This window comes from Bubalus bubalis, chromosome 11 (assembly GCF_019923935.1).
Source record: "Bubalus bubalis isolate 160015118507 breed Murrah chromosome 11, NDDB_SH_1, whole genome shotgun sequence".
Lineage (NCBI taxonomy): Eukaryota > Metazoa > Chordata > Mammalia > Artiodactyla > Bovidae > Bubalus > Bubalus bubalis.
The window spans coordinates 79,209,681-79,227,416 of NC_059167.1; the positions used below are offsets into that span (position 1 = coordinate 79,209,681).

The window sequence follows — 17,736 nt, forward strand, 5'->3', positions numbered from 1 at the left end:
ACAGCTTCTCCTGAAAGCCACGAAGGTCAAGGAGAAGGGAATCAACAGACAGTTTGAAGCCACATAACACAGAAAATCAAAATCCTTCCACTTGAAGAAAGCCTCAGTCCAAGAGTCAGACTCGGCTGTGTACTACTGTGCTCTGAGTGACACAGAAGGGAACTGCAGGGGGAGCTGAGCACACTCTGAGCAGCAACGGGGGCCTGGGTGCTGATCCACTCTGTGGCATAGTCTATGGTGTTTTGTCCCAGAGTCTCTGGTTGATACAAAACTCATACAAATGCCTAGGGCATGAGAACCAGAAGTGAATATTCCCCATACCCATCTCTCATTAGTGAGTTTAGCAAAAGATAGGAAAAGGAGTACAAGGCTGTATATTGTCACCCTGCTTATTTAACTTCTATGCAGAGTACATCATGAGAAACGCTGGACTGGAAGAAACACAAGCTGGAAACGAGATTGCCGGGAGAAATATCAATAACCTCAGATATGCAGATGACACCACCCTTATAGCATAAAGTGAAGAAGAACTAAAAAAACTCTTGATGAAAGTGAAAGTGGAGAGTGAAAAATTTGGCTTAAAGCTCAACATTCAGAAAACGAAGATCATGGCATCCGGTCTCATCACTTCATGGGAAATAGATGGGGAAACAGTGTCAGACTTTATTTTTTTGAGCTCCAAAATGACTGCAGATGGTGACTGCAGCCATGAAATTAAAAGACGCTTACTCCTTGGAAGGAAAGTTATGTCCAACCTAGATAACATATTCAAAAGCAGAGACATTACTTTGCCAAAAAAGGTCTGTCTAGTCAAGGCTATGGTTTTTCCTGTGGTCATGTATGGATGTGAGAGTTGGACTGTGAAGAAGGCTGAGCGCCGAAGAATTGATGCTTTTAAACTGTAGTGTTGGAGAAGAATCTTGAGAGTCCCTTGGACTGCAAGGAGGTCCAACCAGTCCATTCTGAAGGAGATCAGCCCTGGGATTTCTTTGGAAGGAATGATGCTAAAGCTGAAACTCCAGTACTTTGGCCACCTCATGAGAAGAGTTGACTCATTGGAAAAGCCTCTGATGCTGGGAGGGATTGGGGGCAGGAAGAGAAGGGGACGACAGAGGATGAGATGGCTGGATGGCATCACTGACTCGATGGACATGAGTCTGAGTGAACTCTGGGAGTTGGTGATGGACAGGGAGGCCTGGCGTGCTGCAATTCATGGGGTCGCAGAGTCGGATATGACTGAGTGACTGAACTGAACTGATGACACTAATAGTTCCTTGTCCAGGATTAAAATAATTTCAGGGTAAAATCATGTAAATAGTGAGACTTGGGGCCATATAAAAAGAAACAAGAAGCATTGGGATGTTGCTGTACCCTTATGGAAAAATTTAGAGACCAGAATCATCGATTACATTTGAATAATTAGGGTGGATGACGTGTTGTGTGTGTTTGTGTGTTCCATGGTCATTCAGGGAGTGAAGGTTGAAAATAGGAGGACTAAAATATATAAGCAGAGACTACCTATGTTCTCTACCAGTGCCTGTATAATAAGCAGTGATCACTTACCAAACCCAGCAGAAAATTGGAAGTTAGCCATTGATGAATTGAGCAATGGCACATGTAAGTAAGAAAGACAAAATAATTAAAAATTTAAAATATAATAATTTAAGTATTCACTTTAGGGAAATAAAATATTATTTAAGAAAGTAACATAACTATAGTCTTTATGATTCAACTAAATTTTCTTCTAGATAAGTTTTACCACCAATTTTTCCTTAAACTTTGTGTATTACTGAGGTTTTGCACTTTTGCTTGTCAGTTAAGCTTTAAATTTTAGAAAAATTATTAAAGTTTATGAATGAGATGGAACTTCATTTCATTTAAAAGTCATTTATATGTTTTGTGTAAAATTTCTATTCACATATCTTACGTAACCCTACGCTGTTATGGGGCTTCCCAGATGGTTCATTGGGAAGGAAATGAGGGTTCAATCTCTGAGTCCAGAAGAGCCACTGCAGAAGGAAATGGCAACCCACTCCAATATTCTTGCCTGGGAAATCCCCTGGATAGAGGATCCTGGTGGGCTGTAGTCCAAGGGGTACATGAGAGTTGGATATGACTTAGCAATTAAAACAATACCTGTGTTCAATTCAGTTCAGTTCAGTTCAGTCACTCAGTCATGTCAGACCCTTTGCGACCCCATGAATCGCAGCACACCAGGCCTCTCTGTCCATCACCAACTCCCGGAGTTCACTCAGACCCACGTCCATCGAGTCAGTGATGCGATCCAGCCATCTCATCCTCTGTCGTCCCCTTCTCCTCCTGCCCCCATTCCCTCTCAGCATCAGAGGCTTTTCCAATGAGTCAACTCTTCGCATGAGGTGGCTAAAGTATCTTTAGTTTCAGCTTTAGCATCATTCCTTCCAAAGAAATCCCAGGGCTGATCTCCTTCAGAATGGACTGGTTGGACCTCCTTGCAGTCCAAGGGACTCTCAAGACTCTTCTCCAACACCGCAGCTCAAAAGCATCAATTCTTCGGTGCTCAGCTTTCTTCACAGTCCAACTCTCACATCCACACATGACTACTGGAAAACCATAGCCTTGACTAGATGGACCTTTGTTGGCAAAGTAATGTCTCTGCTTTTGAATATGCTATCTAGGTTGGACATAACTTTCCTTCCAAGGAGTAAGTGTACTTTAATTTCATGGCTGCAGTCACAATCTGCAGTGATTTTGGACCTCAAAAAAATAAAGTCTGACACTGTTTCCACTGTTTCCTCATCTATTTCCCATGAAGTGATGAGACCGGATGCCATGATCTTCATTTTCTGAATGTTGAGCTTTAAGCCAACTTTTTCACTCTCCTCTTTCACTTTCATTAAGAGGCTTTTTAGTTCCTCTTCACTTTCTGCCATAAGGGTGGTGTCATCTGCATATCTGAGGTCATTGATATTTCTCCTAGCACTCTTGATTCCAGCTTGTGCTTCTTCCAGCCCAGAGCTTCTCATGATGTACTCTGCATAGAAGTTAAATAAGCAGGGAGACAATAGACAGCCTTGACGTACTCCTTTTCCTATTTGGAACCAGTCTGTTGTTCCATGTCCAGTTCTAACTGTTGATTCCTGACCTCTTCCTCAAAAGGCAGGTCAAATGGTCTGGTATTCCCATCTCTTTCAGAATTTTCCACAGTTTATTGTGATCCACACAGTCAAAGGCTTTGGCATAGTCAATAAAGCAGAGATAGATGTTTTTCTGGAACTCTCTTTCTTTTTCCATGATCCAGCAGATGTTGGCAATTTGATCTCTGGTTCCTCTGCCTTTTCTAAAACCAGCTTGAACATCAGGAAGTTCACATTTCACGTATTGCTGAAGCCTGGGTTGGAGAATTTTGAGCATTACTTTACTAGTGTGTGAGATGAGTGCAATTGTGCGGTAGTTTGAGCATTCTTTGGCATTGCCTTTCTTTGGGATTGGAATGAAAACTGACCTTTTCCAGTCGTGTGGCCACTGCTGAGTTTTCCAAATTTGCTGGCATATTGAGTGCAGCACTTTCACAGCATCATCTTTCAGGATTTGGAATAGCTCAACTGTAATTCTATCACCTCCACTAGCTTTGTTTGTAGTGATGCTTTCTAAGGCCCACTTGACTTCACATTCCAGGATGTCTGGCTCTAGGTGAGTGATCATACCATTGTGATTATCTGGGTTTTGAAGATATTTTTTGTACAGTTCTTCTGTGTATTCTTGCCATCTCTTCTTAATATCTTCTGCTTTTGTTAGGTCCATACTATTTCTGTCCTTTATTGAGCCCATTTTTGCATGAAATGTTCCCTTGGTATCTCTAATTTTCTTGAAAAGACCTCTAGTCTTTCCCATTCTGTTGTTTTCCTCTATTTCTTTGCATTGATCGCTGAGGAAGGCTTTCTTATCTCTTCTTGCTATTCTTTGGAACTCTGCATTCATACATTTATATCTTTCCCTTTCTCCTTTGCTTTTCGCTTCTCTTCTTTTCACAACTTCTGGGGTCCAGCCGCAGTGGGTCCAGGGAAATTCAAAAGGGAGACGGCTTCGGTGATCAGGATATGATAGCTTTAATTAAATATTACTTAGAGATATAACGAGTAATAGAATGAGGATAGCTCAGTAGGAAAATTCAGCGGAGAAAAGAGGCTGAATAACTTGGTTTACGTGGAAAGCTAGTAAAATTCCAAGGCAAGGAATTTACGTCACCTACGTAGGCCGCAGGCGTCCTCCCGTTCTCCTGAAGGAGAGGAAACACTAAGGCCTCCCTAGTCAGATCTTAGGAGCCCAGGCATAATTAGTAGGCTTAACGAGCTTCCACGTTCCAGATAATTCAGCCAGAAGGTGAGAGAACGACATGGGGCGAACAGTCTTTCGAGGAACTGATCCCATTTTTTTATTTTTCCAGGGTCTGTTTTTATACACTGAGATGTTATACAAAAGTCACTCAGGTCAGCAGTCCTGACTTTTATTAAAGTCAGGTGCTTCATAAAAATGTATACCAAGGTCTTAGGGGTGTTACATCATCTTCTGGCCAGGGGGCCTGCTGACAATTTATGACCCTCTCCTTGTGACAGTGGCCAGTCAACCAGAACACTTATTTCTCCAGGGGTGATTATTCTTAAAACAGATGCCACCTTCCAAAGGTACCAGGTAAAGTTACATTCCTATAGGGTGGGGGTGTAGTGGGTTTTAATTAAGGAAAGAATTTGCTTAGCCTAAGGTCCAACTTGATTAATATCAAAGGTTAATACTTATTTCTTCTATATATTCATTAATGTGTATAAGGGCAGGGGATGTGGAGACTTAGCAGTAAACATTGGCTCAACAAATGAAAAACCCTTCACCAATACAATTTCTAATCAGCCCACTATACTTATACTAATAGTTTTCTAACTTTTCTAAGGGACCTGTTTTTAGAAGGTTTAAAGCATCTCGTGCCTCTTACGATTGGGAGGCTGTGAGCAATCACATGTGGCCAGACAAGACTGTCAGGCAGGCTAGAGAAACTTCAGAGGAGTTTGTAGGTTAAAACAGTCCTGTCATGCCCAGGAATTATTATTAACTGGAGCTCTAAGTTAACTCCTTTTCAGAGAAAGGTGGTAGGGGACAGCCCCCCGTAAAGTCAGAGGTGTAGGTGAGAGCACAAAGTAGTAAAGTAGGCAGACCCTGGTTTTGGGGGTAGATGCTCGAGAATTTCCAGGGGGACTCCTGAGGCTCGATCCCGCCTTTGTGTATGTCGAGCCTCCTTCCTCATGACCTTTGCCACAGGCAGAGGTCCTCACACTGGCTCCTGGCACACAACTATTCTTAAGGCCTCCCTAGACCGCCATTTTGCTTTTTTGCATTTCTTTTCCATGGGGATGGTCTTGATCTCTGTCTCCTGTACAATGTCACAAACCTCAGTCCATAGTTCATCAGGCACTCTATCTATCAGATCTAGACCCTTAAATCTATTTCTCACTTCCACTGTATAATCATAAGGGATTTGACTTAGGTCATACCTGAATGGTCTAGTGATTTTCCCTACTTTCTTCAATTTAATTCTGAATTTGTCTCCAAATAAGAAGTTCATGATCTGAGCCACAGTCAGCTCCTGGTCTTGTTTTTGTTGACTGTATAGAGCTTCTCTATCTTTGGCTGCAAAGAATATAATCAGTCTGATTTCAGTGTTGACTATCTGGTGATGTCCATGTGTAGAGTCTTCTCTTGTGTTGTTGGAAGAGGGTGTTTGCTATGATCAGTGTGTTCTATTGGCAAAACTCTATTAGTCTTTGCCCTGCTTCATTCCGTATTCCAAGGCCAAATTTGCCTGTTACTCCAGGTGTTTCTTGACTTCCTACTTTTGCATTCCAGTCCCCTATAATGAAAAGGACATCTTTTGGGGATGTTAGTTCTAAAAGGTCTTGTAGGTCTTCATAGAACTGTTCCACTTCAGCTTCTTCAGCATTACTGGTTGGGGCATAGACTTGGATTACTGTGATATTGAATGGTTTGCCTTGGAAATGAATAGAGATCATTCTGTTGTTTTTGAGATTGCATCCAAGTACTGCATTTTGGACTCTTTTGTTGATCATGATGGCTACTCCATTTCTTCTGAGGGATTCCTGCCCACAGTAGTAGACATAATGATCATCTGAGTTAAGTTCACCGATTCCAGTCCATTTTAGTTAGCTGGTTCCTAGAATGTCAACGTTTACTTTTGCCATCTCTTGTTTGACCACTTCCAGTTTGTCTTGATTGATAGACCTGACATTTCAGGTTCCTATGCAATATTGCTCTTTACAGCATCGGACCTTGCTTCTATCACCAGTCACATCCACAACTGGGTATTGTTTTTGCTTTGGCTCCATCCCTTCATTCTTTCTGGAGTTATTTCTCCACTGATCTCCAGTAGCATATTGGGCACCTACTGACCTGGGGAGTTCCTCTTTAAGTGTTCTATCATTTTGCCTTTTCATACTGTTCATGGGGTTCTCAAGGCAAGAATGCTGAAGTGGTTTGCCATTCCCTTCTCCAGTGGGCCACATTCTGTCAGACCTCTCCACCATGACCCACCTGTCTTGGGTGGCCCCGCGGGCATGGCTTAGTTTCATTGAGTTAGACAAGGCTGTAGTCCTAGTGCGATTAGATTGACTAGTTTTCTGTGATTATGGTCTTAGTGTGTCTGCCCTCTGATGCCCTATTGCAACACCTACCATATTACTTGGGTTTCTCTTAGCTTGGACATGGGGTATCTCTTCATGGCTGCTCCAGCAAAGTGCAGCCACTGCCCCTTACCTTGGACTGTATGGGTGCAGGAGGGCCTAGAGGAGCTATTCCATGTTCAAGGTCAGGGGTGGGGGCAGTTGTGAGGAGATACCACTCGCCCAAGGTAAGGAGAAGCAGCTGCGCTTTTCTGGAGCAGCCATGAAGAGATATACCTGTGGTAGACTCATTTAAATATAGATTTGAAAGAGCATTCTCTGTTAAGAAAGTTGCCATAAAACTGTCATATATATCTCTTCAAAAAAGTTTAATACAATCTTTTTTACTTAGTTCATGTTTTCTATGCAGAATTTTAAAAATAGTATGTAGTAAATTCATGAAAATTTTCTTTTATGGATTGTGAGTTATACATTTCATTCTCCACAATCTGTAGCACCTTAAATGATAACATTTTATCTCATATTTTCTTTAATTTCTCTCAGATTACTTTTGTCTTTAAATTTGCATGTGTGTGTGTGTGTAAGAGTTGAGATTGAGGTTAAGGCTATCTTTTCTCAGTTTTTGTTTATTTTGAGGCAGCTATCCAGGCTCAACATCTTGAATAGCTCGTTTTTCTTCTGATTTTTAAATGTTATATTTGTCTTTTTTCCTATCTCTTTCATTTTTCCTTATTAAGATTTTTAACCTAGGCATTCTTTTCTGTTCAATATTTATATTTCAACATTAGCAGTGCTTTTTGCCAGTTTCTTACTGGATACATAAGGAATACATGTCCAGTCAACTTCAAGCCTGTGCTAGAAATATAGAGAAAACAATGTGGCTGGGAGAGATGCCATTGGAGAAGGAGAGAGAGATGAATCCACCCCATTGCATCACAAGATGTAAATGAAGCATCATCTCAAGCAATGGAAACTATCTGCCTGTGTTCCCAACTCTGTCAGCTGGGGACCCAGGCAAAGTCACTAAAAACATATTCACAATTAGTCCACACAAGGATAGGAGGTGGACAATCAACACTGGAGAACAAGAATGATTTTGTGTCATCTGTCTTCTTGAAGAAGAGGATTTAGATAACGAGGACTGGGATTTGGAGTTTGAAAGAATCACATCTACTTGAAATGCCTTGAAATCTGCAGCTGCCTCAGTGTTTTGAACTCTGTCACTGCTTTGTAGGACATTTATGAATTTTTTTTCTGTTGCCACATTAATTTTTGATGAAGTTTATAAAAATCTACTTTAGTAACTATCCTTGCTTCTGTTGAGGGTGTTGTTGAGAACAGATTACTGTATTTCAAACTTCTTGCCCATAATTTAATCAGAACAGGTATGGACAGCTCTGTGGTCTAAGGCTCTTCCCTTCTCTCTCCTCTTCCTCTCCTGCTCCCTTTGCCTCTTTCCTCTCTTGTCTTCTCTCAGCTCTTCTGCTCTTGATTTTCCTGGACTGATTCTGTTTTCATCCTTCTCCAAAGTAAGCATTTCTAATCAACCATTTCTTTGAGCCATTGATGTTTAAAAATAATTTTATTGTGAAATATAACAAATGTTCACAAAAGTATGTAAAACTCACAATATGTATTATTTAGGTACATACAAATTTGAGGCTGTGGTTTTTTGCTTATGAACTTTCTTTATGAATTTTAAAAGTTCTCTGTATTAGGGTTCCCCAGAGAAACAGAACCAATAGCATTAATTTAATGTGCGTGTGTCTTCACCTCTAATAATCCTTTTCTGAAGGCCTAGTTTGTTATACGAGGGGATAATATGTTAGCTTTTTAAAGGTAAGTGTTTATGTGATATATCTTTTGCCATTCTTTTACTTTCAAAATCTTTGCACATTATATTTCAAGTTTGGAATAAATCCTCAGATATCCACACTGTCAAGTGTTCGTTGGCCTCCTATTTCACTGAGAAAATAGAAGCAATAAGAAAAATTTCACAAGCTTCTACACTTAGAACTTTTTAAGGTAATTCACAGATTTCCATTTCTTTCAGTTGGTTACTGCAAATTTATTTCCTGCCTTTGATTGTATCATGTTTTCTCAATTCTTTATGCATCTTGTAGGTTTGCTTTGTTGTGTGAGCTTTTGAAGCACCAGGTACCTCTCCCAGTATTTATGGTCTGGTCTTGACTAGAGGAGACCTTCCTCAGTCAGCAGTGTTAAATATGAGGCAAGATAGAGACCAGTCCCTTTGAGAGTGTACTCCTGAGGAAATTTGGACAAGGACCCATTGGTTTCCTGTCTTTTCATTTGGAGGAAACACCTCAGTTCCATCCTTTCTCCACCTTGCAGATCAGTACTAGCGGTAATACCACACCATTCTTTTTTCCTTTGCTGCTAGCTGTTCCAGTGACCAAGCCTTGCCAGTCGTTCAGTGCTAAGTATGACCCGAAGCAAGTAGAAACTGGCTCCATGGAGGGTGCTTTGAATTATCTGGCATAAGGCCTCCTTCACTTTATTCCCATCTGTGTGGGGTTAAAACCAGTTCTGCGCTGATTCCCAGTCTTGCAGGGCAGTGCTAATTGTGGAACCACACTCTCCCTTTCCTTGTTCATCACTATGCCAAGGGACCAGGCTGTGCTCTGTCCTGAATAGAGAGAGATAGAGACCTTTCCTACTCTGAAATGCTAGTAGTAAGGCTAGCTCCTTCTTCTCCCCCCATAAGCTCTTTTCCCCTGTGGAGGAAGAACCTCAGTTCTGCTCTTCCAAGTTCACAGAGCAGGACTGGCAGCAAAAGAGACGTCCTACATTTTCCTTTGTTTCTCACTGTCCCGAGGGATTGCTGTCTGCCTGTCATACTGGGCATGAGGTAAGATAGAAAACCACACCACAGAGGGCGCCCTGAGAGGACTGAAGGTCGGGTGCAAGCTCCAGAATCACTGGGGCACAGGCTATCTCCTTGGTACTAGGCTGAGGCCATCTGGCTGAGGGACTGATGTGGGTGAAGTGAAGTTGCTCTTCTCTTCTCTGTAAATGTGACTGCCCTCAGCTTGTTCTTCCACGAGTGCGTTTACTTTTAGCTGGGTTCGGCATTGTCCTTCAAGGTATATTGTTGCTAATATCATTGTTAAGTCCATGTCTGTGGAGGAAAGAGAGATAGGGCTTCCTCCTTTGCCATTATGCTGATAGTCCACATCATGTCTTTTAAATCTTTCAAAAATGTCAGGAAAGTGTTACCATATATATTTTCAGGTGAGAAAACTGAGGCTTAACTCTCCTATTCAATAAGTCAGAATTCATACCGGGGTTTTTAAACATATGTTTTATATACTAACCTACTCTGTTTACAGAGACTTATAGGGGCTTATATACAGTGTTATGTAAAAAATAGTGAGAAGGAAACCTAGCAAGAAGCCTAACCCAAGGTTCTGAGCAACCATAGCTCTGACCCCAGATGGCAGTATTTGCATTGGCCTTGCCTGTGGGTATGATTGAGTATGAAGCAGCAAAATCTGGTCTTTGGCTCAATAGGGTTGTAGTCTCTGATTGGCTAAGCGTAATCCCTGAGAATCTTTTGTTAATGTAAAAAAATAAAAGGTGTTGAATAGACAAGTCAGTTTTGGGGGACAGCCCAGTGCAGAAGAATGGAGATGCATGTGAGACCCTCTCTGGTGGTTTTGTGGCTTCATTTTTGTTGTAAGTTAATGAAGAGTTTTAGCCAGGTTGACACAGTAAGTCCAGGGAATATTTTTAAAGGTTTGCAAAAAGGTGTATTGCATGTATTGCTTTGGGGTAGAAGGAGAGAAGAATTTGGGGCCATGTTATGGTTCAGCTGGGATTCTGGAAAGGAGTAAGAGATGCAAATTAGAAAGCAATAAAAATGGGTGAGTTATCTCTCAGATCTCTCTTTGCTTTTTAAACAGGCGTGAGTGGCAAAAACCAAGTGGAACAGAGTCCTCCATCCCTGGTGGTCCTGGAGGGAGAGAATTGCACATTTCAATGCAATTATATAGTGAGCCCCTTTAACAACCTAAGGTGGTACACACAGGACACTGGGAGAGGTCTTGTTTCCCTGATAACCATGACTTACAGTGACAACAGAAAGTCAAATGGACGGTACAATGCAACTGTGGACGCAACTGCCAAGCACAGCTCCCTGCACCTCACAGCTGCCCAGCTTTGCGATCCAGCCTTCTACATCTGTGTGGTGGGGTGCACGATGCTCCCCAGGCACTCGCACTCTGTACCCAAACCTGCACCTGGAGGTTGTCAAGGAGCATTTTTTGAAATGTTGTATGCAATTTCAAAGTGAGCTAGTGCTTCTCTTTCAGATATGGCTGAATTTGTATCTACTAACATAGAGGTATCCTCACTCAACACAGAAAGTTAACTGCTCACCTGGTTATTCCCAAGGGTAAGACCATCACATTGCATTACTACACTGAAGTAGATGATGATTTTGATTAAAAGGGAGAGGTCAGCTCTGTGTGGGGTCCAGCAACTAGTAGAATGTCGATTGAGTATAAAAGCGAAATGTTGACAAAGCTGATGACAATACTTGGTAAGACCGCTAATGTCTTTTGCATTTGCTTTCTTTATCTCACAGGCATTATGCGCAGAAAATGACAATACCTTCCTTCTTGTATAATTTAATGTAGATTGGAAGAAGAATCCATACAAGACTTATGAAGCAGGGTCTGGATATAAGATAATTATCCTGAGCTACAGTGTCAATAACTAAATTCATATATATCAGCTCATTGAGAAGGTTTTGCACTGATCGAAGAGAAAACAATCTTACAAGATTTTTCCTGGAGAGGGTTGATTTTAGTTATTCAATTTTTATAACTTGTACATGGTAGATGCTCAAGAATTTTATGTAAGTAGAAAGAGAAGAGAAAAATTTAGGAGATAAAAAGTAGGTGTATCTCTCCAACTACTCTGCAACTACTCTGCACTTGATCTTGATGTGGTCCTCTCTCCATGTTACCTCTTCAGAGATCAGAAGACGCTGGGTGAGTGTGTGCACAGAGGCATGGATCTGATTTCTGATTTGCTGAGGAGTCTCTCAGCTTCTTGTGACAGCAGATTTATGAATATGCACTCAGATAAACAAGTTGCTTGACCTGGTAGTGTCTGAGAGCTCACAGATTCCAACCTGAGTTCTCATGAGTCTGGTGAATGGAAAAAATGGAGAAGTCTTTGGGAGTTTCATTCCTGGTTCTTTTTTGGCAGCTGTGCTGTGAATTGGCTGGTTTTAAAGCTATGAATAAAAAGAGCATATCCTAGTAATCTCTATAAATCTGAAAGTTATAGAAAGGGCTAGTGTTACTGGGGTCACCTGGAGGGGGATTGTGAAAATGAAATATATTCTTTCAAAAAATAATCAGCCATGAATATATCTCCTTTGTCTGTGGTTCTCTGTTCAAACAGGGGTGAGCAGTCAATATACATTGGACCAGAGTCCTTCATTCCTGAGTATCCAGGAGAGAACATATGCCGATCTTAATTGTACTTATCAAAAGAAAACATTTTACAACTTTGTTTGGTTCAAGCAGGAGCCTGGGAAAGAACTTGTATCTTTGTCTTTAATTCAATCAAGCCAGAAAGAGGAGGCAGACAAAAATTTTAAAGAACTCCTGGGAAAAGAGAAGGTTTACAGTGTTTTGTGATTCTCAGTCTCCCACCCTGGAGACTCAGCTACCTTCTTTTGGGCTTTGCATCGCAGTGCTCTCCAAGCACCTGCAGCCTGTCCCACAACTGCCAGCTGGGCCTCTTGACAGGGGTCTAGCCTTGGGGTGGGAATAAAGGTGTTTCCTTTATCCACAGAGGGAGTTTTCTTAAAATCTCTGTCTCCAAACAGAAATCAAGGATAATCTATCCCTCCCTTATGTGATGAATCTGAATTTATGTTGAATTACATTTCCTTCTGTTACTATTGAAAGTTCATTCCTCAGTGCAAATTGTACTCCTCCTGGGCCTGTTTGCCAAGATTTCTTTTCACCGTCTACCCTTCAGGTGAGAGGGCAGGCCCTTTTGTGCTTAGGCTCCAGTTCAGAAAACAAGTTTTCTCCATGCTGTACCCTCACCAGTAGCCTCATACTCATTGGTTCATGGTCTTCATGATATTTTTTTATATCTGTGTACCATTTATACAATTATTTACTAATTTAATATTAAATTTACTTAATGACTGTGTAAAAAGTTATCCTTGTTTTAATAGATGTTATATATAAAACCATATATTTAATGTGCAGGTTATATTTTTTCTATTACAAATTAAAATAACACCTTATATGTAACATATTACAAATTAAAATAATACCTTATCTGCAACAATTACAATTTTCTTTTATGTACTGCCTACCATGACCTCTTGCATCAATCATACATTAAGAAATACTGATTCAGTCCATGCCGTTCATTTCATAGGTGAAAGAATTAGGATTTACAGGATTTGAATGGCCACTTAAAGCATGACTTATAACAAAATGGAAGCTGGAAACAGAACTCAGACACTAACCTTTTGTCAGTTGCTTCTTCCACTAAAGATAAAAAATGGATCCAGAGTTTGAAGGAAGGAGTCTAGTATTTTAAATTTAAATTAAGCTAAAATTTTATTACTTAATTATGTATATTAATTTTAAATAAATTAGAAGATATAAACACATTTAAAAAGAGAACACTCCCATAATTTCATGGCATGAAGGTTATGACTATCACCAGTTTTCAGAATTTTGGGTGCATGTATTATACAGCTATATTTTTCTGTTAGAGGGACTATAATATACCCAGAATTTATAAACATATTTGTTTTTCTCAATATTGTAGATATTTCCATGTCAGAAAACATATATTAAAGGCATAATTTTAAATGATTGGCTAATTTCCATTATTTAGATGTATTTAAAAAACTAATCACTCTTTGGTATTTTTCCAATTATACAGTATTATAGACAAAATATTTATGAACAAACATCATTTAAGTTGTAGTTTCAATGGAAGTGAAATTGCTTGGATAAGGGAAAAAACATGACATTAAATGTTTGGTTTCCATGAAGAAATTTTTCACCAAGCTATGGCTTCAACAGCAACCCATGAGGCTGCTGACTTTCCAATACTATACCAAGTCAGGATATTACTACCTTAAATTAGTTTTCATTTTACTAAGTGAAAAATTTCAGTTTTAATATCCTTTTATTTTAATCAGTAAGGTTTTTGTCATTACATATTTTGTAATAAAAAATAAGATTAGAAAACATCAGAGTACCTCACAAAGAATAAGAACTAATATATTTTCATAAAAGTGAAAAAGCTGGCTTAAAACCCAACATTCAAAAAATTAAGATCACGGCATCTGGTCTTCATGGCAGATGGAAAATAGATGGGGAAACAGTGATAGATTTTATGTTCTTGGGCTCCAAAAGCACTGCAGATGGTGACTGCAGCCATGAAATTAAAAGATGCTTCAAAGCTATCACAAACCTAGACAGCGTATTTAAAAGCAGAGACATTACTTTACTGACAAAGTTCCATCTAGTCAAAATTATGGTTCTTCTAGTAGTCATGGATGGATGTGAGAGTTGAACTATGAAGAAAGCTAAGTGCCAAAGAATTGATGCTTTTGAAGTGTGGTGTTGGAGAAGACTCTTGAGAGTCCCTTGGACAACAAGGAGATCAAACCAGTCAATCCTGAAGGAAATCAGTCCTGAATATTAATTGGAAGGTTGATGTTGAAATTGAAGCTCCAATACTTTGGCCACCTGATGTGAAGAACTGACTCATTGGAAAAGATCCTGATGCTGAAAAAAATTGAAGACAGGAGGAGAAGGGGGATGATGACAGAGGATGAGATGATTGGATGGCATCACTGACTCTATAGACATGAGTTTGAGCAAGTTTTGGAAGTTGGTGATGGACAGAGAAGACTGGCATGCTGCAGTCCATGGGGTTGCAAAGAGTTGGACACAACCGAGTGACTGAATTGAACTGATCTTTTCATAAAATAAGGAGAAGGCGATGGCACCCCACTCCTGTACTCTTGCCTGGAAAATCCCATGGATGGAGGAGCCTGGTGGGCTGCAGTCCATGGGGTCGTGAAGAGTCGGACACGACTGAGTGACTTCATTTTCACTTTAACTTTCACTTTCATAAAATAAGATGTATTAAACAAAATTTGGAAAACACTGTTCTGATCCAGGTTACCTTCTAACTTGTCTCTTTTCTCTCAAAGTGTATTACCCAGAGTTTTGATATTCAAAATATAGACCAGCAATATTAGAACTTGCGCAGAATCCCAGGATCAACTCCAAACCTACTGAATTTGAATCTTCATTTTAACAAATCCCCAGGTGATTCTACCACTTTGAAATTTGAGAAACTAAGCTAACTGGTCGCAAAAGTGGTTTTTTAATTATAAATCAAAGTTGTTGCCACCTGCCTAAATGCTTCAATGGATTTCTATTGTCTCTAGAATAAAATACAAACTCTTGGCTATGCTATACATGATTCTGCACAACGTGAATCCCACCTGACCCTTCAATCTTAGTTCATAACTCTCTTGCCTGACTCTCTGTGCAGTCACGATGCTGATCTTTCAGTTTTCTAAACTTACCACGTCTTGTCCCATGTTGGGTCTTATTCTTTCATTTATCTGCAATTTTCCTCCCCCAGTTCTTGATGAGACTGACTTATTTTCATCCTTCAGGTCTCTGGTCAAATATCACTTGTTTATGTTTGGTCATTAAATTGTGTCCAACTCTTTTGTTACCCCAGGGACTGTAGTTCACCAGGCTTCTCTGTCCATGGGATTTTCCAGGCAAGAATACTAGAGTGGGTTTCTATTTTCTTTTTTTTTTTTCTTTTTTTGGTTTTCTGTTTTCTCTGCATGATTATTCTTTTTTTAAATTTTATTTTATTTTTAAACTTTACAATATTGTATTGGTTTTGCCAAATATCGAAATGAATCCGCCACAGGTATACATGTGTTCCCCATCCTGAACCCTCCTCTGCCCTCCCTCCCCATACCATCCCTCTGGGTCGTCCCACTGCACCAGCCCCAAGCATCCAGTATCGTGCATCGAACCTGGACTGGCGACTCATTCCATATATGATATTATACGTATTTCAATGCCATTCTCCCAAACCACCCCACCCTCTCCCCCTCCCAAAGAGTCCAAAAGACTGTTCTATACATCAGTGTCTCTTTTGCTGTCTCGTATACAGGGTTATTGTTACCATCTTTCTAAATTCCATATATATGCGTTAGTATACTGTATTGGTGTATTTCTTTCTGGCTTACTTCACTCTGTATAATAGGCTCCAGTTTCATCCACCTCATTAGAACTGATTCAAATGTATTCTTTTTAATGGCTGTGTATATGTACCATAGCTTTCTTATCCATTCATCTGCTGATGGACATCTAGGTTGCTTCCATGTCCTGGCTATTATAAACAGTGCTGCGATGAACATTGGGGTACACGTGTCTCTTTCTCTTCTGGTTTCCTCAGTGTGTATGCCCAGCAGTGGGATTGCTGGATCATAAGGCAGTTCTGTTTCCAGTTTTTTTAAGAATATCCACACTGTTCTCCATAGTGGCTGTACTAGTTTGAATTCTCACCAACAGTGTAAGAGGGTTCCCTTTTCTCCACACCCTCTCCAGCATTTATTGCTTGTAGACTTTTGGATGGCAGCCATTCTGACTGGCATGAAATGGTACCTCATTGTGGTTTTGATTTGCATTTCTCTGATAATGAGTGATGTTGAGCATCTTTTCATGTGTTTGTTAGCCATCTGTATGTCTTCTTTGGAGAAATGTCTATTTAGTTCTTTGGCCCATTTTTTGATTGGGTCATTTATTTTTCTGGAGTTGAGCTGTAGGAGTTGCTTGTATATTCTCGAGATTAGTCGTTTGTCAGTTGCTTCATTTACTATTATCTTCTCCCATTCTGAAGGCTGTCTTTTCACCTTGCTTATAGTTTCCTTTGTTGTGCAGAAGCTTTTAAGTTTAATTAGGTCCCATTTGTTTATTTTTGCTTTTATTTCCAATATTCTTGGAGGTGGGTCATAGAGGATCCTGCTGTGATGTATGTCGGAGAGTGTTTTGCCTATGTTCTCCTCTAGGAGTTTTATAGTTTCTGGTCTTACATTTAGATCTTCAATCCATTTTGAGTTTATTTTTGTGTATGATGTTAGAAAGTGCTCTAGTTTCATTCTTTTACAAGTGGTTGACAAGATTTCCCAGCACCACTTGTTAAAGAGATTGTCTTTAATCCATTGTATATTCTTGCCTCCTTTGTCAAAGATAGGGTGTCCATATGTGCGTGGATTTATCTCTGGGCTTTCTATTTTGTTCCATTGATCTATATTTCTGTCTTTGTGCCAGTACCATACTGTCTTGATAACTGTGGCTTTGTAGTAGAGCCTGAAGTCAGGTAGGTTGATTCCTCCAGTTCCATTCTTCTTTCTCAAGATAGCTTTGGCTATTCGAGGTTTTTTGTATTTCCATACAAATTGTGAAATTATTTGTTCTAGCTCTGTGAAGAATACTGTTGGTAGCTTGATAGGGATTGCATTGAATCTATAAATTGCTTTGGGTAGTATACTCATTTTCACTATATTGATTCTTCCAATCCATGAACATGGTATATTTCTCCATCTATTAGTGTCCTTGGGTTTTTATTTTCTTCTCCAAATATCATTACTGTAGAGAAAACCTTCTGACTTTTGCTGAACTTCCTGACTAGAGTAGCCATCCACAAACCTTTTCTTAACTCTGTATCAAACACCCTGGTCATTTCCCAGTGGTAATAACCATAATGAGCAGACATATTTTTGATTGACATGTCAATATATTCATTGCTAGTAACTCCAGTTAGACTATAAGTTCTGTGAGGTCAGTACTGTTGTGTGTTCTGCTCATGGGCTCTACTCTTAGTGTCTAGAACAGTGACTGGCCCATAGTAGTCAGGTGATAAATATCTACTAAATAAATGTTGCATGGGCCTTCTCCCTCTTTGCTTTCCTTTTCTCTTCTTGTCATTTCCACCCTTGAAACTCTTAACTACATGT

General features: G+C 39.9%; 1 gene segment (V, D, J or C); it reads left to right on the top strand.

Moving 5' to 3' along the window:
• Positions 1–10,309: 10,309 nt before the first annotated feature.
• Positions 10,310–10,977, top strand: LOC123328319. The segment is given in 2 exon segments: positions 10,310–10,361; positions 10,589–10,977. Coding segments are annotated over 2 exon segments (441 nt in total).
• The last annotated feature ends 6,759 nt before the right edge of the window (positions 10,978–17,736 follow it).